Source organism: Lolium perenne, chromosome 7 (assembly GCF_019359855.2).
Source record: "Lolium perenne isolate Kyuss_39 chromosome 7, Kyuss_2.0, whole genome shotgun sequence".
In the NCBI taxonomy this organism is placed as follows: Eukaryota; Viridiplantae; Streptophyta; class Magnoliopsida; order Poales; family Poaceae; genus Lolium; species Lolium perenne.
Genome location: NC_067250.2, coordinates 57,870,659 through 57,893,905, shown reverse-complemented (window position 1 = coordinate 57,893,905; position 23,247 = coordinate 57,870,659). Strand labels below are relative to the sequence as shown.

The following is a 23,247-nucleotide window of genomic DNA, read 5'->3' as shown; positions in this document are numbered from 1 at the left end:
AGCTCATGTAGCGAGTCCCTTGGTTATGATTTCTGAAATGATTGACCTAACACTACAGAGCGCTGATGGGCATCAGTTTACGACAGAGCAAATAGCAATTATCAAAACAAAAATAAAGTCACGCCACACCGAGAAAGGCGCTGAGAGAATGAATATTGAAAACTGAATCCGATGAAGGTGAATGATAACACTGAATGCTCAAGAAGATGAAATGATAAACTGAGATAAAAACAAAGACGATAGCGGGCACGATGAACGAATTCAGAAAGAATAAATGAACAGAGCTATGATTAGAGAGTGAACAAATAATGGGCCCCATTTTCTGTTCTCTTCTAAGTTTGATGCCTCAGATTTTATGCCGAGAAGTACATCAATATTATACCGTAAAAAGTACATATATAGTCATATCTTCATGTTCCATGTACCTTACACAAATGATGGGCCCCATTCTTTCAGCAACAAAAATCCATACACAAAAATATTCTTACATAGGAAATAGTGTAGCACGATAATCCTTGTAAACAAAAACTAGTCTATAAATATAGTACAAAGTGATTGTCCACTCTGGAGGGCATGTCTTGGTGCAGCTACAACTTACAATAGCTCACAAAGAACACAAATACAACTTACAGTAGCTCACACGGGAAAAGAATACACTATTCTGATGTGGCCATGAAAATACAATGTGATCAGCACACCCATTACTACCTCAAAAGATTAGTAGTACTTGCCTGCAAAAAAAAGATTAGTAGTACTGACTTTGTGGTAAATCAAATATATGGCCATCATGTGTGGTGTCATACTTGGTTTTCGTGTAGTACCCTCTGCCAATGAGTAACGAGTAATGTGACCAGTCCTCTTCTATGGACATTAATCTAGCAAACAACTTCACTGTGTATTTTTGCAGCCCCAAAATGAAAATATTTACATACTCCCTTGAAGTATTGGTTCTGAAAATGGAATAATAAAAGAAAGAAAGGACATGTTGCAATAAAGTGTGCAATTCTTAATAGAACTTAAAAACTTAGCATAAACTTTGAAAAGGCATGCCCTAAGCGATGTGTGTACCTTGGTGTTTCTTGTAGAAGATAGAAGTTAACAAACATAAAACCGTGGGCAGAAAATAAGGAACCAATACTAGAAAAGAATGTGCAGAAACTATAGACATATTGAGGATGCAAGTACGGATTTCAGGACTAGAAGACTGAAGAAGGATGAAAGACTCGCACAAAGGACTGAAAGACAAAGAGAAATTAAAATATTGAAGAATGAAAGACAAACCGAAGAAATACTAACTGATGAGATGAAATACTGACGGATAGAACGGCTGACAAGACAATGGTTAAAGACTTGCTGAATTAATGAAATCTGAAGATTTGAGGACTGAATGACTAACTGAAGAACACTAATAAAGAAAGAAAAGACAAAATAACTGAAGAAATTAAGAAAGACTAAATGAAGAGAGCAATGAATAATAACTGAATAATAGGAATGACTAAAGAACAAGAATGGTAATAGTGAGAATGACCGGCGAAACAATATACAGAGTAAAATGATGAACTGAAAAAAGAATAAAGAACAATGACTGAAGAGCAAAACTAGACTGAAGAATTGAGTGACTAAAGAAAGGAAAAAGACTGAAAATATGATAAAACTGAAAAACTGGGAATGCAAACTAAGAGAAACTGATATAACTAAGAGAATAATATGAGACTAAGAAACAAAGAAAAATAAAAATGATAAAACATGAAACTGAGAAGTATATTAATGAGAAAATAAGATAAATCTTAAGAATATCTCACATTAAGAAATGATTGAGATACAACATACAAAGAGACCGAAGGAATGAATAACATGGAACTGAACAAATATGAGTGGTTGAAAAAACTTAAAAGCAATCTGAACTAGCATATCAGAGGGGACTAAAGCTCATGCAAAAAATCAAAATCCAACTGAACTCACAAGCCAACAACCAGATGAGTGATTGTAAAAAAGCTTGAACTCCTTGAAGCAATCTGAACTAGTGTTTTCTTAGACTAAACTCATGCACAAATCAATAGCCAACAGAGCTAACAAATCCAACCGAATGTCATTTTAAAATCGTCACATACTAGTGTTATTGTTAAGGAAGTGAAAATTATGTGGAAACATGGATGGGCATATCCTACGTATACACAATGGATCAATATAAATACGATAACAAAGGCTACCACCCAAAATGCAATTCGGCTACCACTACATGTGCAGCTAGAGTAAATCCACACACAGACACTGCCTAAGATTCAGATTTTTCAAATGTAAGAATGCTACATAGACACTGCATTGTCTTCATATTTAAGGCTTGCTAACAGAAACAGAGTAGGCAACTCATTTAGTACTGAAGTTATCCGTTGCAGCTGCCAAGCCAGGCATCGGACATCATATGACTGATTCCATGAGAAGTAGCACATAACTGAAGTAAATCCTAACACAGACACTACATAACATTCAGAAATCCACATGAACATGTGCATCATCATCTCCAAAACTTATAAAGGAGTGAGCACTCATGTAGTACTAGTAGAATTTAGACACTACAATGGTGACTTATGTGATGCAATAGCAATATGCAGAAGTATTAGCGGTGTTAATTTATGTGATGCAGCAACAACACACACGAAGTAGTCTAGCAGTGCTAGAATCTAGACAGGTCGATCCAGATGTGGGGAAAGTTGGATGTGTTGTGCAGCCAATTTAAGTCCTAGAACCACATGGTAACAATCACCTGTTAAGTTATTAACATGAGACTAAACCTCATTCACAAATCAAAGTCAAAACAGAGCTCACAGGCCTACAATCAGATCAAGATGATTTTGAAGTAAGAATGAACACCAAATACATAATCTGTCTCATAACAAGCTGAACACAAAACTCAGACTAAACACAAAACTAAACCCTAACTAATCCAAGATCTGAGCATACCATCAGCCTAACCTGAAAATCAACTAAACCCTAATGTAATCAATAAGCTAGTGCCCCAATGTTTCCCTCAAAAAAGCAAGCTAGCGGCCCCAAAACCGAACCCAAACTAAGGGGAGCTCAAAGACAAGCATCAAGGAGACTGACACGGCCGAGGACGAACTCCCTAACGCCAAAATTTGAGCACTAAAACTACATATGAATTCTCAGATCTCGTGCTGACAAACGATACAGCGATACCACCCCAACCAAAACTAACACCGTACGAGCCCCAACGAAATCAGAGAACTTAGCAGAAAGTGGAAGAAGGTCGCAGAAATACCCATCTCATCGGCGGTGAACATGCCTTCCATGCTCGTGAATCGTTGATCTCCTCGTCGTTGGACGAGGAAGGATGTGACCCGTGGCTCTCTCCATCGCCACTAGCGCAAGCTACGGGGCCGTTGCTCCCTCCGTCAGTGGTTTCCCCGTCTCCCGAAGCATGGCCCCCTCGGCACCGACTGAGCTAGTTGCAGTGTCGCCGTAGCCCTGTCCGCCATGGCTTCCGCTTCCTCTCCCGAGCAAAACGAGATACACTGAGCGCTGAGCGGTGGCTTCCGAACGAATAATGAATCTCGAAAAAGGACTCAACTCAGCCGGTCAACCCGCAAGACAGAAAGGGGCTGAGAGCATGAGAGAGATGGCTGCGCGAAGATTCAGAAAGAAAATCGGACGGACTAAAAAGTGTATGTTCACCAATTGTTAAACAGCTAGCTGTTTTATAGGAAATCTGAACTTTTATATCCGCATTTGCTATTATGCAGGTATCATTTTTTATTCGACGAAACCGAGCAATTGCTCTAGGTATCTTCAGACGGGTTTTACTTGGACAAAGGCTTGCGGCATGGAATACCTTAATTCAACGGCTCGGGGATATTCAATTATCGGACGAACCGGACGAATTTAGATGGAACCTTCATGCCAATGGTGCTTTCTCTGTGAAATCTTTCTACAATGCGATCCTTCTTTCTGATTTACCAGTTGATAATAATAAAAAGATTTGGAAGATGAAGATACCATTAAAAATTAAATTTTTTGGATGGTATCTTCGTCGAGGGGTAATCCTCACCAAAGACAATCTTGTTAAGCGTAATTGGCATGGGAGTACTCGATGTGTTTTCTGTCATCAGGACGAAACAATCAAGCACTTACTCTTCCAGTGCCAGTTCGCGAGATCTATATGGTCAGTCATCCAAGTAGCGTCTACCCTGTATCCTCCGACTAGTGTTGCCAATGTCTTTGGTAATTGGCTTCATGGTGTCGATTCAAGGTTTAAGTTGCTTCTTAGGGTGTGGGCGCTAGCAGTTATCTGGGCGCTTTGGCTATGTAGAAATGACAAGATTTTTAATGATATAAATTGCTCTTTGTTGCAGGTCATCTACAGATGTACAGGTATTCTCCGTTCGTGGTTACCTCTTCAGCGAGTGGAGAACCGAGACCTGTTTACGGAGGTCTGTACACGGTTGGAGGCTACGGCGAGGGATACTTTTTCCCAACATGGGTGGCAGCATAGTCTACGGATAGATGCCCCACCTACTTCTTAGGCGTTATATGATTCATCATGATATGTATCTCGCCTAGTTTTTGTTTTTATCTTTTTTGAACCTGAGACAACATAAACGGCTGTGTGCATCCTGGTTATGCAGAGGCTGGATGTAATTGCTTATAAAAGTAATGAAAGCATCATTTATCGAAAAAGAAGAGAGACCTTTCCTAAATAGTCGTAACTATCGGCAACACAAAGAAAGCAATGCAAACTATTGAGCCGGGTAGTAAACCTTGTGCTGAGTTGCGGCTGTTACAAACCATATGGGGTACCTGATCTAACGCGGTGATCCAATGTTAAGCCCAACATTTGTGCTGATGCGGATGCAAATGATTCATAGAATACCAAACGAAGGTGGAAAGTGCTAGGAGAGGAAAAGTAGGAGGAGAATCAGCCATTGGTTGGATGATCAGGAGAGTGGTTTTGCCCATAGGGATTAGCGCTAATCGTAGCATGTGTCGCTTAAGTGAACTTTTCTTAACAGAAGGGTACATTTTTGTTGATAGTGAGACAGTAGGGATATACTTTGTCAATCTTGAAACTCTCTACCAACAACTCTAATACTCCCTCTAATTCATAAGAAATGTTGGGGCTTTAGTTTAATTTGGTCAAATTTTGAAGTAAAGATCGACATTTCTATGGATCGGAGGAAGTATTATTTTTTTCGAACCATGCACGGAGATTGCATATGTTATATTGAGTAGAACAGAAATTCAATCTAGGGTGTGATTGGTTGTCCGCACCTTTTTCGCATCTGGGGAGATCTTTTCCGGACCAAGCCCGGAGTCATGTTGTGCATCTTGTTTAGTTCCTAACAATCTATCTCTCCTTTTTTTGTAACATTGTTTGGTTGCTCACAAATATGGATTTTGGTTCGAGGGATGGAAATTATGCTTGTTTGGGTGCATACTGCCTCTCCTGGTGTGGTTAAAATTCTCACAAGTGATTACATTAGCACACATTACTGACAACCTATCGAACAACAAGCAGTACTAAACTAACGTTGTTTAACCATGCTACTATCAAATAGCAAGTAGCAGTTCATCGAGATGTTAAATAGCTAATATAAAATAGGATGTCATCACACAAGTACCAGTTATACACACAAATACGGGGTAGTTCATAGAACACAATGGCATGGAAATCTTCTTATTCTCCACTTCACTTATTGGGTTCGTCAACTCCTCTTCAGATCTCGGTGTTGTATCTGTCATCCTATATAGTATATGTCCACTACTGCCTCTTGTTCCTCTAGATCACATTATCTGTTGCACTGACACCATGATAAAATTCAACCTCGTCCGGTGTCACATCATCCTCCTTCAGGAAGAACTCATCAACACCCCACCATAAGGTCTAGTTGTGCTTGATACAACAAGCAAGAAAAAGCTTAACTTGGGTGGCGAAAGTATGGAATATCTTCTGATAAAGGATCTTTAATATGTTCATTAGAGTTGTGAATGCCCTCTCAATCATCACTCGATCGGTGTCAACGAGGCATTTTACTTGTTCAAAGAGCCCAACAGTCCAGTCCCTGTAAATTTTCATATCCACATTTTCTATTATGTGCTTGTCCTTCTTTATTTGAACTGATCCATTGTTCTAGGTTTCTTTAAGGTCTATAAATTTTACTACGCCTTTTTTTCTTTTGATAACATGATCAACCCCGCGCATTGGGTAATTGTTGGATGAAAGGTTAGGTAGATCTAAGAAAAGAGACCTAAATACTTGTAATCGCGAGCGACACAAAAGCAATGCAAACCGTGGATCCGGGGAAGTAAACCTCGTGCAGAGTTGAGGTTGCTCCTAAGATTCTTCTTCATATGGATTATCTAGTCTGAAGCGGTGTACCACTGTTAAGTCTAACATTAGTGATGATGTGGGGGTAAATAATGCATAAGCTATCAGACAAAGGTGAAAGTGCTAGGAGAAAAAAAGTAGGAGGAGAATCAGTCATTGGTTGGATGAATCAGAAGAGTGGTTTTATCCCCTGTCCATCGGGGATTGTCGCTTAAGTGGATCTTTATTCACGCAAGGGTACATTTGTATTGATCTAAATATAATATCAATATACTTGTCAATGTTAGGCTCTACAAGCAACTGTAATACTCCCTACCCCTAGATCCCTAATAATAAGTATCGGACGCCCCGCCATTTATTATGGATCAGTATTAATTTATTTCTAACCATGCACGAGGATTGCATATGTTATATTGAGAGGTCAATCTAGAACCTCCCATCAAGAGTGTACACTATGGTAGTGTGTGTAAACCTAACTTATGTTTCATGTTGCAAAAAATTGGAGAAGTTGAATCAAAATGATACAAATTCAAGGAAGAGCCGGATTCATGGTGCCTTCATGGAAGAGCCGTATGAGATAAGTTGCTCCTTCCTGTACCCCGTCGGTCCTGATAAATGATTAGGGGCTGTTAGGTTTTCTTCGTTTCCCATTGGCGGGAGGGCTCTGTTCCCCTTGCTTTAGAATTTTAATTTGGTGGAGCGGCGCGTCTCCGAAGTAGTGCTTTACCCCTAGATGTACAGACAACTGCAGCGCCTCAACGTATTTCCGGGAGAACCAGCTAGCTCATCAATAATGTCTCCCGGGCTTTAGCCTCATCTCGACAACGACGTCGAAAAGCTTGTGGGAGTGATGTCGTTCTCGAGGATTTCTTTTAGCTAGGGGATCTCCGTATTGTCACAGAGCTTCATATGCGGTTATCTCCTTCTTCTTCGTCTGGGGGGGTGGGGGGGGGGGGGGGGGATGTGGTGTTCTTGGCCCGTTTAGCGACTCCCCCTCCACACGGTTATTGCTTACTCTTCATCTCCAGGAGCGGCATGGGCGACACGTTGTTGATACGATCTAGAGGTTAAAGACGAAGGCATCTCAAGAATTTCGTGTATTTTTATTGAGTTGCTCTGTACCGTTCGCTCTTTTTCTTAATATATAAAAATGCTATGGTTCTATTAAAAATAAACAAATTAATAAAATCGATTGATTTGAGGAAAATGAGTCGGCTTTTTTTTGTTACTAGTAAATTGCCCGTGCGTTGCCACGGGTAAATAATTTACAAAGATGGTTTGAAAACAAATTTCAATACAACTTATTGAGCAGTGACATCGGCATAGGTATAGATCCTAATAACCCCGAAACAATGTGAGACGGTCTAAAGCGAACGTGTGTTGTCATGAAGCAATAAGCATATGTATAGGTCCATCTATTAAACGAAAATGTGTAGTGTTTGGTGACAAAATCCTAACGCATTTGGATTGCAGTTCAAGTAAGTTAAAATAAAAGATGAGTAAGACCACATTCAAGAAAATAAATACTAATGTTTCTTTTTATTAATGTCGTATATAATTCAAGATTATAGCTGTTAAGAGTGCAATTTGTCGGTATGTAATATGGTTGCATGGTTATATAATTCACAAAATAAATGCTAACGCTTGTCTCCTGATACCAATTATTAGCGTGAGCAACTTGAGAGAAATAAAATCTTAGGGAAGTTCCTAATCAGGGCAAACCTACTGTTCGTGTTAATAAATAAACTTAGGCAAAGAAAGGGAAAAATCTGAAGAATGGCAGGCATAGTCCAGATAAAATTTGACAGCTGAAATAAAATCGCCGTGTAGCACTGAAATAAAACTACAGTCTGATCATGGAAAACATAGCAGTAGCACCACATATCAGTAGTGCAGCGTCGTTGCACCACTCTCTCATCATCTCTCTGTTATTCTCTTCCCTATCTCTCATGTCCTGTTTAGCCAGAATCCCACGGCACCAGCCCTCTCCACCCACGGCCCACAGCTCATTGTTGTAACGATGTGCTTGCTGCCCATATGCTACTGCTTCCATTTTATCCCCTGTTAAAAAAGCCAAGTTTACTTTGTATTAGAAACTAAGAACTGCATCATACATCTATGTCCAAAAGCGGGAGAAAATATCTAACATAGCCTACTATATAGCCATGCAGTTTCTTTCCAGCTATATGATTTGAAGCAACAATGGTTAACTGAAAGACCATAGGTATTTTCCAAATTAGGATGTAAATATCTAGTACCTTTCTTCAAGCCAAAATAGTTAAACAGAACGAAGGGAAAAGGAGGTAACCGGACTGAAGAAAAAGGATCTACCGGCTGTGTACCGATAAACCCGGTTTGTACGTACGGAAAAAAAGAAGGTAAATTAATTATTCTTCCGCACCGACAGGGCCTCTTGCGCGTCTACAGTCGAAAATAAGGGCGTGGCGAAGCGTGATTGGAGGAAACAATTAATGTAAAGTACTCAAAACGCTCTCCTTCAACAATATATGTATTAATATGGATGCAAACAAGCAACCTTCGAAGAATTCATGAATGAGTTTATATAATACTCATGTTAATAGCACCATCCTCATGAAACTCCATTGCAAAAGCAAAGTTTTAGATGTTCAGGAATTTGCTACATAACTTCTTGATGAGAGAAACTGTTTAATCGACTACTTAAATAGTTCTATGAGTATGCAAGATGTTGCTCAATGCAGAACCACTGACAGTTAGAATCAGGAAATCAGATCAAACATGAATATTGGAAAGCTATTTCTAGAGTTGGAATGCAAAATCACAATAATAATTTGTGCATACCAGTGACATAATCTTAGCACATGTGAGGAGCTCCTTCTAAATCCTAGTAAATCAAGATGATAAACCTATTATAAATTGTAAATAACATCATCAAGATTTTGTATGAAGTAAAATATATCAGATTTAAAATAGGGGAAGAGTTCTGAAGTCATTCAAATTGGCTGCTGAAGCTCTGAACAAGTCCAATCTTTGACCTTCCCAATTTCAGGGCTTAGTCCGAGTGAGGTTTTCTCTATTTTTCTCTATTCTCTAGACTTCAATCCTCTTGCTACCCATGAGACGGGATAGAAAAGCATAGAAAAACTGAATATCACAACAGTCACCCATGATAGGACCACACCAAGCATTTCCCTAACATCAACAAATGTCGTCATAAAGTGTGCAGGAAGGTAAGCATCACCCCAAAGGTGTATGAGAAACACATGTTACAAAAAAACTACTAATCGATTGGCCAAATAAGAAATGAACAAAAAATAGGAACTGCTCAGTCCACATGAAAAAAATAGAGGACATGATTTGATATAGAGTTACATCATAAACGAGTTTCTCCAACTGACTTGTACTGAACTGACAAGATAAATTCAGTGTCTCCTATGATCTCACCAATCTTAGATATGTCTAAGATGAAAACAAGATTGGCATCATGTATGTACCGAGAAAACCATATATTATGCAAATATTGAACCGTCAAATATCATATGACATGAAACTTATATGGAGACTGAAATTTTGAGGCCAATCCCCACTCATGTTTACTATGGATTAGTTTAATTTTTTCCATGCTGCCAGATTGCACCATGTGCATGATAGAAGGTGAGAAGACATACAGGATGTGCACGCGCCCGAACGCCAGTGAGACAATCCTGGTCACTTACCGCAGACTGTCCTAGTCGACGCAGCCATCGACAATGCACTTCGTGTGGCCAAACATGACCACGTTGCAGGCCGCGATCCGCATATCAGTGCCTCAATCTCCAAGCTAGCCCTACTTGAAGTTTCATCAAGCACCTCATAGGCATGGATTAAAAAAGCATCTGTACAAACAAAAATCAGCAATTATGGGGATAATAAAATCAAAAGAGAGAAGGAGAGAAGGAGAGAAGGCAAATCAGGAAGAAGACATGAGTGTTCTCATACTCTGCTTGTTCATAACCAAGGAGATACAGAGGGAGCAAAGGCTACAGAGCTGCCCGTGCTCCCCCTTTTGAGCAATGAACAACGATGGGTGGAGGAGTGGAGCTGGGACGGCTGTTGTGCATGACGAAGAGGAACCAAAGATTGAGGCGCTGCCCCTTCTTCGAGCGTTCTCCTCCTTGCCGGCGTCGTGCTGTGTAGCAGCAGCCATGGCCTGCCTTTACGGAGAAGGACGAGGACAAGGGGCATGGCCGCCGCCAGCGTTCACCGTCTGCGCTCGGGAGCAGAGAAGGGGCTCGATGCACACAGTGATATTTGGTTGCTCACTCGAGAGCTCCTGGATGTCCTACGGCTCTGCGTACAATACAAATACAGTAACAAACACTATAAAGCACCACATCAAGCATTAAAATGAGATAAACAATTCGCTCAATGGCTCAGAAATTAAAAAGGACCATCCACGATGAATTTGTATTACCTAAACATCAGTCTAGGTGCGGAAGTCCTCCCAGATCTTCTTCTAGTCTTACCTACACATCAGTTTCTATGTTAGAAGGTGATAATATGATCATGTTGCACTTTCAAGGTTTGTGCCTATCTTAGGCCTTCATTTTTATAATTGCTTCAGATTATACTCCAAAGAATGTACAAATTAAGGACTGAGTCATGAACTCACACCTTCCTGCTGCAAGATATGACGAAAAAACTGCATGGGGGAGAGGGGGCTCACTTTTCTATGGAGGTTGGCGTTTCGCGGAGATAAGCTTGGAAGATGACTCTGTGATGTGGTTTTCCGATCGCAAGGGCCACTCGGAGATGCGCGCACCACCGTGGTTCTCTCTTCCTCCTCGCTCACACTATCTTCCCCTTTCAATCTCTCGCTGCCTCCTGTTCACACCAGGTTCTCATTTGCTGCGGGTAGATCACCCAACCAACAGCTGAACAGACCAGGAAAAAATCAACACCAGAGAGAACAAGAAAGTTGTAACAAACTAACAACGGAAATTCTGAGATACTAATGTAAGCTTGAATCACCTGATTAAAAAACTCGTCTTGATGTTATTGTTTCATTTCGAGCCTGAAGCAAAATGGTAAGGCGAAACAAACATAATTCTTTTCAGAATAGGTCATAATTTATTAAAATCCTTTCCTGTAAGCTTCAGATTTTTCAATTAAACCATCCCAGATCAAATGCTATCAAAGATCCAGTGTGGGCATATAGTTTATGGCACATCAAGTAAATAATTGATAATTGTGTAGAAGTATTACACATCAATCAGAATATTTAAGAACCTAATCTGCTTTCATCATAAGAAACTTGGTCATGCTCATCGTCTGTTTCTTGCATTATGAATCACTGAGATATGTCAAAGTTATCATTCGAACTGATTATTTCGTTGTGATAGTAAACAAAAAGACAAAATAGACATGCACTTAAAACGGAAATAAGATATATACACTTTTAGTTGCTTCTCTCCTTCTACTAAGACAAGAAGGTACTGCTACTAATTCTAAGAATAGCTCCCACGTCTTTACTGTCTCTCCGCTGAGGTGCGCATGTCTTTGCTCAAATGTAGAAGCTTGGACGAAATAAATGATTACCTCATCCTCGTTGAATTTTATGGCGCTGCAGATCCGGTCGAAAAGCTCCTGGTCTGAGCAGCGGTCGGATCCATCATGCATTGGTGGTGAAGTGGCGTGGTGGATGGATGCGGAGCCAGAGGCGGCCTTGAAACTAATCAGGTCTGACGGCCTCGACCATGGACATGGTGCCCATGACCTCTCGGAGCTAGCAGCCATCCGCGTAGATCGAGGACATGCGCAGCAGCTTCGCCATACGGGAGCCTCAGCGCCCGATTCGCCGGCGACGACCAGCAGCCCGGTGCCAACCCAGTTGAGCGCGGGCCAGATCATGGCAAGAAAGAGGATGTCTGAGAAGGGATCCCAACGGGTCGTGGGCTGGGCGCTGGCGCAGAGATGCCCAGCTCGACAGCCTCCGGGATCCAGTCCGATAGCTCGTGGGACTCTGCATCGGCCGCCGACGACCTCTCCTCCTAGCGCGACGCTGAAGGCTGAACGTCGGGCAGGAGCATGGCGTATGAGGCTGGGGAGTGGGGCTGCCGGCGGCTAAAGGAGCCCAAGGACACCAAGGAGGCCTCGATTCACTGGTGTCTTGGGTGAATCGGACGGATGCACGGCCTTCTTCCCACCTCCGCGGCGGGGAGGTTCACCTCGTCCGCCATGGCGGGGCCGCTCGGGGACGGGGCACGTGGGTTGGGAGCGTTGGCGAGCGGAGGCCGAGCGAGGCGCTGACTGGCGCCGGTAGTTGGCGCAGGCGAAGGGGTGTGGCAAGGGCGGCGCTGGCGGGGCAGTCGCGTGAGAGCGATGGTTGCGCTGGGCCGGCAGCGGTGGCGGCTGGTACTCGAAAGGGAGGAGACAGTGAAGGGAGAGAGGCAGGGTGAGGAGCGACCGAGCGAGGGTATCGGGTGCGTAGGGTTCCGTCCCACTCGAGTTAGTTGGGCTTCGGCCCAGTTGGACCCGCGCGGGATGACGGGAAGATAGGTTGACGACCAAAACTTTGACGTATTGTTTAGGTGGCAGAATAAGGAACAACTTCGTCCTTTTTAAGTAGTGTAGATAAACGTCACATTTTTGTTCAGAGCTGGCAGGTCTCGCCCTGTTCGCCGCCGGTTGAACCTCGTTTCGCTTCTCCACGCCACACCGGCAGTTCATCGCCGCGCCACCTCCTCCCCTTCGCCGGCGCTTCCACCTCAAAAAATGTCTGCACTCCGGCGTCTCGCGACGGCGCGAGCACGCCGCCGCCTCTCCTCCTCCGCCGCCGCCGCCGCATCCCCGCCCACCAACGAACCGTCCGCCGCCTCCGTCCTCGACGACCTCCTCTCCTCACCCACCCCTTCCACCTCCGCCCTATCCCTCCTCCGCGACACGCCCTCCCTCGCCGGGGAGCTCTACTCGCTTCTCGCCGCGCCCTCCCACGCCCTCACCGCCGCCTCCCTCGCGCTCCTCCTCTCCCTCCCTTCACGCCACCGCCTCCCACCCACCTCCGCGCCCGTCCTCGCCGCGCTCCTATCCAAGCTCCTCGCGCGCCCTCCCGCCGACGCCGCTCGCTTCCTCCGCGACTCCCTCGCCGCCGGCGCCCCGCCGCCGGACACCTCCGCGTTCAACGCCCTCTTCGCCGCGCTCGCCCGGGCAGGAGACCTCCCGGGGATCACCAGCCTCTTCGCCTCCATGCGGGATGCTGCCGTCCGGCCCAACGTCGTCACCTTCGGCATACTCGTCAACGCCCTCTGCAAAGCTGGCCGCGTGGGGGACGCCCTCAGGGTGCTCGACGGAATGTCTGGCCCAGCCTCAGACGTGCGCCCGGACGTTGTCATGCTGAACACCATCGTGGACGGCTTGTGCAGGAGCGGGAGGGTCCAGGACGCAGTGAAATTCGTGGAGGAACGGATGAGGAGCGTGCACCGGTGCGCGCCCAACACCGTCACTTACAACTGCTTGGCGGATGCGTTTTGCCGTGCAGGAAACGTTGGCATGGCGTGTGATCTCGTCGAAAGGATGGAGAAGGAGGGTGTGGCGCCGAATGTCGTCACTCTGAACACGATTGTGGGCGGTCTGTGCCGGGTAGGGAAGATTGGGGGTGCGCTGGAGTTCTTCAAGGAGAAAAGAACAGTCTGGCCTGATGCCAAGGGCAATAGGGTGACCTACAGCACTCTGGTTGGGGCTTTACTCCATGCCAACAATGTGGGTATGGCCATGGAGTTGTTCCATCAGATGGCAGATGAAGGGCACTCACCCGATGCTATTATGTATTTCACCATGATATCAGGACTGACACAAGCAGGGCGGTTGGAGGATGCTAGCTCCATGACATCGTCCATGAAGAAAGCAGGCTTTCAGCTCGATGCAAAAGCATACAATATTTTGATTGGTGGATTTTGTAGGAAGAGGAGGCTGCGTGAGGCTCATGAGTTGCTTGGGGAGATGAAGGAAGCTGGTCTACGGCCAGATGTGTACACCTACAATACATTCTTGTCTGGTTTGTGCAAAGCAGGAGATTTCTCGGCTGTGGATGAACTACTGGGGAAGATGATCGATGATGGTTGCGGGCCTTCTGTGGTAACCTTTGGTACACTTGTACATGGATATTGCAAAGCTGGTAAAATTGATGAGGCGTTGAAGATTTTCCGGTCTATGGATGAATCTGGTATTCAGCCCAACACCGTGATTTACAATACTTTGATTGACTTTCTCTGCAAGAGCAGAGATGTAGGTTTAGCAGTTGCACTGTTTGATGAAATGAGCGAGAAGCGTGTGCCTGCAAATGTTACAACCTTCAATGCAATGTTCAAGGGGCTTCGTGATAAGAACATGGCTGGAAAGGCTTTTGTGCTCATGGACCGCATGAGGGAGGAGAGGTGCACCCCGGATTATGTGACCATTGATGTTCTCATGGAATGGCTGCCTGTCATTGGTGAAACAGAACGATTAAAGGATTTTATGCAGCAAAGGGCACCGAAAAGGACAATTTCATAAGAATATGCTTAGTTGGCAGCATGAACACTGTCATGCTCAGAGGATGCAGGCATGAGTTTGCTTCAGATTAACCAAGAATTGCAATTCTAAGCTGTAACTTGTGGTGAGAAGATATCAATCGGTTAGAAAACCAGCTTCTGAAGACTAGCTGATCTAATATAATTGCCGCCCTTGTGATTAGAATCTGCACTCTTCAATCGCGATCTGCCAGTAATACATTTAGTTTTAGGCAATACTGAATTCTGCACAATATCATCATCACATGTGTCAGCTGGTAAACATCCTGATGTTGCTAATCAGGGCAATGTTTGACGGGCACACATCAGTTCCTTTTCCTGGTGCTTGCAGTCGAGAGTTACTTGAAGAATGCAGAAAGTAGGTACTTTAAGGCCTAATCACTTTAATGCTCAACTGCTCAATAAATTGTAGAAGAACAAACCAAGAATGCTTGTCATGGAACCATCTACATCAGATGATGCCTTTTATTTTTGATTAGATAAAGTTGACAGTGTGGTTAAAAAAAGTTTATAGTTGCACCTGGGAAAGAACACAAACTTGGGCATGTAAAATAGTGTATTCCATGTCAAAAAAATTGTGAGACTCCACAAAGAAGAATACTCTCTTTACATTAGCTGTATTACAATTTCAGATTTTATCTATTAGTATGATGTCTCAAAAGATTATCTGTAAGAAAAATTTATTGTGTGTATGCACCATAATTGAGTCCCGATGGTAAAATCATATATGTGCAGATTTACTGAAACTTGTTTAGAACTCTATATGAAGAATCTAAATTTCTATTATGTTTGAAAAATTTCAGAATAGCATGTTCAATATTTTCCCGGACCAAACATGTGGATTTACATAGCAAGCGATGCTAACTGATTTAGGTTTTCCTTACAGGAGAATTGCTCTCCGAACACTACATTTAATCAGCTTTATTTTATACGTAATAGTCCTCTAGTGAGTTCTGACAGAACATCAAACCAATGCCAATATGCTAGCTTTATTTTATCAGTCTCACTACTCAAGTAATTATATGGCTACTGAATCTCTCTAATTGTGGATGAGGGACTTTCTGGTTCCTAAAACAGCATGTGTACTATTGTGTGATAGAAATGACTCCTTATATCACATCCTCATCTTTCAAGAAATAATATGCCTATTGTTTTAGTGCTTGTGCATTCACTGATGAAATCTGCCAGACTTAGTCTCTGAGGATTTTCTAGCTTGCTTCTGGCATTTGCTGCATATGCTAACAATTTCTACGCACTACTGACTGAGTGACCATGAGATAAAAAAAAAACCCGCCGCAAAATCCAAAATGGTAGACAAAAACGTCTTAACTTTGATATTGTGTAGGTTCATATGGAAATGTTGCTGCCATTTTTACATTGCCTCATCCTTGTACGGTTGTACCATCCTTGCTTGCCAATCCCGTATGTTCTCAGGACCTGCAATAGATCTTTATTAATTATAGTGGCGCGAAGGGTACTGTTGTGGTATGGATAGCTCCACAACAATTAAATTCCAGTCCTCGGAAGGTGCAGGACAGGCGTGCTGCATCATGGTAAAGAGGTAACTGAACCCACTTCCACCATGCAGTTATGATTTGTTGATAAATGCATGTAAAAATGATTAAACTTGTTTAACTGAATCCACTTCCACCATGGAGTTATGATTTGTTGATAAATGCATGTAAAAATGATTAAACTTGTTTAGCATACTGGCACATGCTGCTGTATGTAAAGAGGTAACTGAACCCACTTCCACCTTGTCAGTTCTGCTTTTGTTGATACATGCATGCAAAGATTGTTAAACCTGTGTAACATAGTGGCACATGCTGCTGCATCATGGTAAAGAGGTAACTGAATCCGCTTCACCTTGTCAGTTTTGATTTTGTTGATAAATGCATGTAGAAATGATTAAACATGTGTAACATACTTCCACATTATTTCCTTATCAGTTATCACCCTACCCAACCTGACGTACAACTGCTGCCCTCAACTTCTTAACAATATTATTTATAGTTTAAGTTGCTACTCATGCTAGGTATGCTTTGAAGAGTTAAGACAATTGAAATTCGAAGTAGCAAGTGCCGTACATATGTGAAACTGAGGGAGGCTATCAAGAGCAGTACTCCATTTGTTTTTTAATCACCTGGCATGACTTTTTCCAGTGCTGTGCTATAATTTCTAAGATGGTGCTTATGGTACAAGTAACACACTTCTGAAAAATGTGTACCTTAAACAAAGACCCACATGGACATCTCACTTCAACATTATATTAATTATATTATCTAAATGTCTTAAACTCGTCGTGAGTGAAACTCATAATTTTCCGATGCATCATGTGAATGCATCTGCCAGTAACTCTACCTTTATAATTGTCTGTAGATGAGTGATTTGATATTTCCATGTTATGTTCAGATGCTTGAAGTACAGGTACATGCAGCGTAAAAAAGGAGTTAAACTCCAGTAGAAATAGTACTAGCTAGCATTCAGACGTGAAGGGAGGTTCAGCTACAGAATGAAAAGATGCAGAGGCTGCCCCTGCCGGTGGTTCACTTTTCGTCAGTTGGTGACAGCCATGTATGCTGACTTGCCCATGCATATTGTTTTCTCTATCACTGGAAGCCAGCATCAGAGATCATGTTTTTGAACCGGCCAGCAGAGACAAAGTTGGCAAGTCCAGGGTTAGTCTTGCTTCGATAATTTTTTTTGTTTTAGTCTATGATAAAGAGAAGTCGTTTTCATGCCTCCAGTAAATAATAGTGTTGGTAATTCTGGTCATCCTCTCAAAATGGTGAAAAAGAAGAACACAAAGAAATAGAAAGGAACCAGTGTATTTTTTGGGGAACTTTGTCAAGTCAGCGACTATGTATTCAACAGCTGAGTTCCGGCACGACGATGCATTGAACAGCTGAGCAAGACTAGTATACCACTGCTACTGAACATTTCCATGTTACTTCTTACTTCTCGTGCAGGGAAGTGACAAAGAATTGACAGCCTGAGGTGTGATCTTTCCATGAATCTGGCATTCGGTCTGGTCATCCGTAACAGCGACACAATTAAGTTGGAGTCTAAGGTGCATGGTAGTGTGCTGCATCATGGTAACTGGCTGTCTGAATCCACTTCCACCTTTTCAGTTTTGATTTTGTTGATAATGCATGTGAAAATGATTACTAGTGTAACGTAATGGCACATACCCGAGTTCCTAATCATGCTACCAAACCTGATGTGCAACTGCTGCCCAGAACTCCCGAACAACATTATTTATAATTTAAGCTCCTACTTATGCTATGTCTGCATTCAAGAATTAAGACAATTGAAATTCGAAGTAGCAAGTTTACAAGTGCCGTGCAAATATGAAACTGAAGGAGGCTATCAAGTGCAGTACTCAATTTTTCTTTTTAAATCTCTAGGCATGACTTCTGGTAAGACACTTTTGAAAAATGTGTACCTTAACAAAGACCCACGTGGGCATCCCACTTAAACAATGTGTTAATTAATATCTCAATGTCTTAACCTCACATCTGAGGAAATTCATCATTTCTGTGGTGTCGTGTCAATGCATCTGCCGGTAACTCTACCTTTATTATTACAAATATGGCTCTGTCCTCTGTGTATTTTGTGGTTTGATGTTCCCTTGTTGAGTTCATGCAGGAAATACAGGTATTTGCAGTAGATCTCGTTTCTGTTGCGTAAAACACGAGTTAATCTCCAGTAGGAACAGTACAAGCAGCTAGCTAGCATTCAGACAGGAAGTGAGGTTCAGCTATAGATTGAACGAGAAGCAGAGGCTGTGGGTTGTTCACTATTCGTCAGTTGATGGCAGCCATGTATGCTGACTTGCCCATGCATATTGTTTTTATCTATTACCGGAAGTCATAGGGAAGTCAGCAGCAGGGACCTTGTTTTTCGAACCGGCCAGCAGAGACAAAGTTGGCAAGTCCATGTCTAGTCTTGCTTTGGTAAGTCTGTTGTTTTAGTCGGTGATAAAAGATCATTTTCACCTCCAGTAAATAATAGTGTTTGTAATTCTGGTCATCCTCTGGAAATTGTGAAAAAGAACACAAAGAAATATTATGGAACCGGTGTATTTTTAGGGGAACTTTGTGAAGCTGGCGACTATGTATTCAACAGTACTTCTTACTTGTCGTGCAGGGAGGTGACAAAGAATTGACAGCCCGAGGTGGCCTTTCCATGAATCTGGCATTCGGTCTGGTCATCTGTAACAGCGACACAGTGTCATCTCATCCAGGACAACTAATTCCAAGTTTCCGCTTGATTGATTGCTACAGTTTAGTGTTTTTCTCTGAAGAAAATACTTCAGGTCGTTGGGGTAGAATTCTGATCCCCCAAGTCAGGTTGAGACCAGCTGTCCATGCGATCGACCTACTCCGTCTGTAAGTCAACATGATCAGCCGAGCAGCACTCAGAATGTTGAAATCCATGGTGCATCACGCGCTTCGGTCTGAGAGTTTTACAAGTCATGATCTCCTCCTATGAAGTGGTCGTAGACTCGTAGGTTTGTTTCTCTCGTGTTGCCAACATGCCCGGCATGGCAATTCTTAATACGAAATGTACATCAGCACCATGCCGAGATAGTATAACAACAATATGGCCGGCGCTAATTCTGAATCGGGGTGCCCATATTCCTCACTATTTTTCGAAAACGACAATGCCACGATAATGGCTTGTAAACCTGTACATTTCATTCCATTTCTCGGTTTTGCAAATTTGGTGTAGTGACTTTCAGTTTCAGTCGACTTCTGAAAATTTCAAGTAGTTGGGCAATAGGAATGGTGATGGCGCTTTTGGTATGAGGACATAAGTCGGTGGCACTTTGGTCGTTAGGTGGTGCAACAGTGTATAGAAAAAAGTGTGTATACTATAGAAGGCATTTGCTCCAGTACAACACCCTTTCCCAAACTCAGTTTGGGCTCAAACACTAAGACGACTAAGATGGCTCGATACCCGTTCATTATTAATGCCAGAGCGGCACTAACCAGCACGAGTCTGGACAAGGATTCTCTGGTGGCGGTGACGTGAACCCAGGTCGGTGACGCAACGTTCGGATGGCTAGTCCGGCCACGTTCTAGCCGGCCAGTCCGGCGCGTTAGGGAAGAAGGAGCGCTTGTTCGGCGGCGGACGTGATCGCCAGCGGCGGCGGTGGACATGATCGGCAACGACAACTCGGCTAGTTGAGAACGTTCATATCATGGAGCCTTTGATGAAGATCGTTCATATCATGGAGCCTTTGATGGAGATTGTGTCTTATCTCTCTGTATACGGTATATCCACCTATGGGTATATCGGCTTTGGATTTGGGCTTTGAAGGGCTCACGGTTAACGAATTATTTAATTTTGCTAATTACCCAAAAGCCCAAACTGAGTTTGGGGGAGGGGGTTATACTCGAGCAAGGCTCACTATAGAAATTCCCGAAGTTTGGGGGAGGGGGTTATACTCGAGCAAGGGCTCAGCTTTTTAAAAATTTCAAAACCTCACACTTTTATGTTTTCAAAAATTATGGCGTTAAATATGTGGATAGATATATTCATGAGAAGTGTATGCAAAAAAGTTCCAGTAAAAAATACTTGAAATTCTAGGAAATACAAAAAAAAACAAATTTCTGGCAAAAGGATACACTATTATAATACTATTTCACTACCATTTATTGTCCGAAATTTGTCTTTTTTATATTGTTCAAAATACACATTATTTTTTAACGGAACTTTTTTGTATACATCCCACCTTATCTATCTATCTATCTATCTATCTATCTATATATTTAAGGTCATATTTTTTTGAAACTTAGAAAAGTAAAATTTTAAAGTTTTCAAAAATCTGAAAGGGAGGAGAGCACTGGTGCCCATGTGTCAAAGACACTTTCCGTTTCAAAAATCAAAGATAAATGATTCTAGAACAAGTAAACACAAATTTCAATTGTCTCAACAACATAATTAGATCAGAATAAGAGATGAAAGTCAATTTGCCGGAAATGAGACAAAGAAAAGAGTTTAGATATGATTCAATTGTTTTTTGGAAATGCAGTTAGGAAATATCATTATTAATGATTTTCCAGGTAGAAGTATATTAACTGATCCCCATATCGTGTCTCTCTTGATCTCTGATCATTTCAAATAACAAATAGCCGGAGTTTTGTTCCTGCAAGCTAGGATGGAGTGATCGAGCAGCTTGGTGCACGTAAGACGCAGCGAAAAATGTGATCCCTGTAACAAACTTTTGGCTAAGTTTTGAGCACTTTCTTGGAAATTAGCTAGGGTTCTGACTTCGGGTGAGCACGCCGCGCGCGGGGTCTTGAAATTTCAGGCCAAATCGAGGACCGTGCTAGCATGCGTGCTTGCTTGAATTCCATGTGAAGCTGGCGAAGAGAAAATTCCGATGTGTTGACCACATCATCAGACATGTAGGAATCAGAGTAGACACATAATCGATGACAGAACAGATCTTCTGCCTAATTAAGTACAGTACGTTCACATGGATTTACTAATGTCAAGCTGGGGAATAGGAATGATGATGGCGTTTGGGGTACTAGGACATGTCGGTGACACGTTGGATGATGCAATAATGTATAGAAAACTTGTGTATATATACAACATTCAGTTGGGAAATAATAGCATTGTAAGATCGTATTTACTTCTCTCATATTTCCACTCTTAAAGAATTTAGGGATGGAAGGAGATTTGATGAATCTTTTCCTTTCAGCCAATTCCCTAAAATTTCACCCAATATACTAGTATGATGGAGAGTTTACAAGGACATGTCGGCAACACTTTGGGTGATGCAACAATATATAGATAAATGCATGTATATATACACTTTTGGTGAAAATACACTTTTGAACTCGAGCTCATATGCGTCTGATCGAATAAAAATATTGCAAAAAACAGCAAACGAAATAAAAAAAATCTGAATTTTTCGTACAACGAATATGAGAATGTGTTCTAACTGCAAGCAACATTGTGGACATAAATGACATGTTTGGTGGTCATGCAAAAATAACAAAAAATTGTGCAGTTTGGAGCACTTCGATTTGTTGTTTGCAAAAATCAGACTTATCCTTTTTTTTTTTTTTGCATAGACCAGTACATATATCTCTTCTAGTAGATTTTTGGCATGCTATTAGAACACATGTTCATGTTCATTGTAGTACAAAAAAAATTCAGATATTTTTGAATTTGTTTGCTATTTTTTCTGAATTTTTTAATAGAGCATGAGCATATGAGCTCGGGAGTAGAAAAACCACGTCACCCTTTTGGGCTGAACTAATGAAATTGAAGCAGTTATTTTTATGTTTGGGACCATCTCCGTTAAGGATGGAGTGTGTAACTTGGAGGATATATTGTTTTTTTAGATGAGGGAGGATATATTGTTAGGAGAAATTCCTTGAGTGCTCAATATTCTGCACTTAATCATGTTGTTAGGCATAAATAAGTTGCAATTAGGAAGGCGTCGGGGTCTGATCCCCCAAAGTCGTCTCATTTATGCTTGGTTTAACTAGGAATCGTTTAATCCCTTGGAATGTTTTAGTAGTGCGTCTCAAAGCGGTGGTCCTAGACATGATATTTTTCTATGGAATTTTTAAAACAACATCTTGTCTGTCAAGTCTATGTACCACGCCCTAGTTAGTTGGATGAACTAATGAACAGCAAGAAAATTAGGAAGATAAATGTTCTGCTAAAAAAAATACTCCATATATCCTAAAATATAAGGTACGCTTTTCACGGTTTTTGGATGCATAATTTTGAACACTAATATAAATACCAAACCATCTGGATTTAGAATTTATAAATGGTAACATTTCATTTATCTTGGAAATCTCTTTTGCTCATTATGAACTTATACAGATTTCATAGACATATTAGTACAAATCATATTCAAAGTTATAAAATTCAAGAGCGGCTTATTATTTTAAGACGGAGGGAGTAGTATCTTATATAGAACATAAAAGGAGGGGTCATTTTGATGAACGCTAATCTAGGTAAAAAATTTTTTTGACACAAATAATGTATGTGACTAGAGCAGTAGAGCATAAGTAATCCTTCATTTTGGCTTCTTAGGTTTTTACACAACACCGATGGTTGGCATAGATCCTCTATTGCCTTAGGCTGGTTTATCCTTGGTTCCCCATGCTAAGAGCCTACGTGAAAATTGTTATTAGATCTATTTAAGATATACGTATTTTTATTATGCAGAAGCCAGATGTCACTCTGTTGGTTTCATCGACTTAATGTGAACTACTCCGTATGAGTTAATAAAAACTCCCTTTATCAGAAAACAAATACGATAGGCAGTTGGAAATACTAGCATATTGCAAATATTTTTCAACTAGTACCATGCATATCGTATTCTCTTGAACTCTGCAAACT

General features: G+C 41.9%; 2 protein-coding genes across 6 annotated transcripts; one reads left to right on the top strand and one right to left on the bottom strand.

Moving 5' to 3' along the window:
* Nucleotides 1-8,113: 8,113 nt before the first annotated feature.
* LOC127317409 (uncharacterized) lies at nt 8,114-12,848 on the bottom strand. Of its 5 annotated transcripts, none has more exons than XR_007861103.2 (7): nt 11,333-12,848; nt 11,028-11,235; nt 10,776-10,827; nt 10,301-10,651; nt 10,039-10,197; nt 9,164-9,514; nt 8,114-8,404 (listed from the first exon to the last, which is right to left on the bottom strand). XR_007861103.2 is itself a non-coding variant. In XM_071824619.1 (7 exons), the coding sequence occupies exons 5-7, from the start codon at nt 10,506-10,508 to the stop codon at nt 8,187-8,189; spliced, it is 585 nt and encodes a 194-aa protein (XP_071680720.1). In that variant the 5' UTR covers nt 10,509-10,651; nt 10,776-10,827; nt 11,028-11,235; nt 11,333-11,375; nt 11,900-12,839; the 3' UTR covers nt 8,114-8,186. The 5 variants fall into 5 exon arrangements, 3 of the variants coding, with proteins under 3 accessions (XP_071680720.1, XP_071680719.1, XP_051203931.1); XR_007861105.2 differs by having other exon boundaries at nt 9,164-9,228; nt 11,333-12,838; XM_071824619.1 differs by lacking the exon at nt 9,164-9,514 and having other exon boundaries at nt 11,333-11,375; nt 11,900-12,839.
* Nucleotides 12,849-12,950: 102 nt separating this feature from the next.
* LOC127317408 (uncharacterized) lies at nt 12,951-15,654 on the top strand. Its single transcript, XM_051347970.2, has one exon. The coding sequence runs from the start codon at nt 13,076-13,078 to the stop codon at nt 14,849-14,851; it is 1,776 nt and encodes a 591-aa protein (XP_051203930.1). The 5' UTR covers nt 12,951-13,075; the 3' UTR covers nt 14,852-15,654.
* The last annotated feature ends 7,593 nt before the right edge of the window (nt 15,655-23,247 follow it).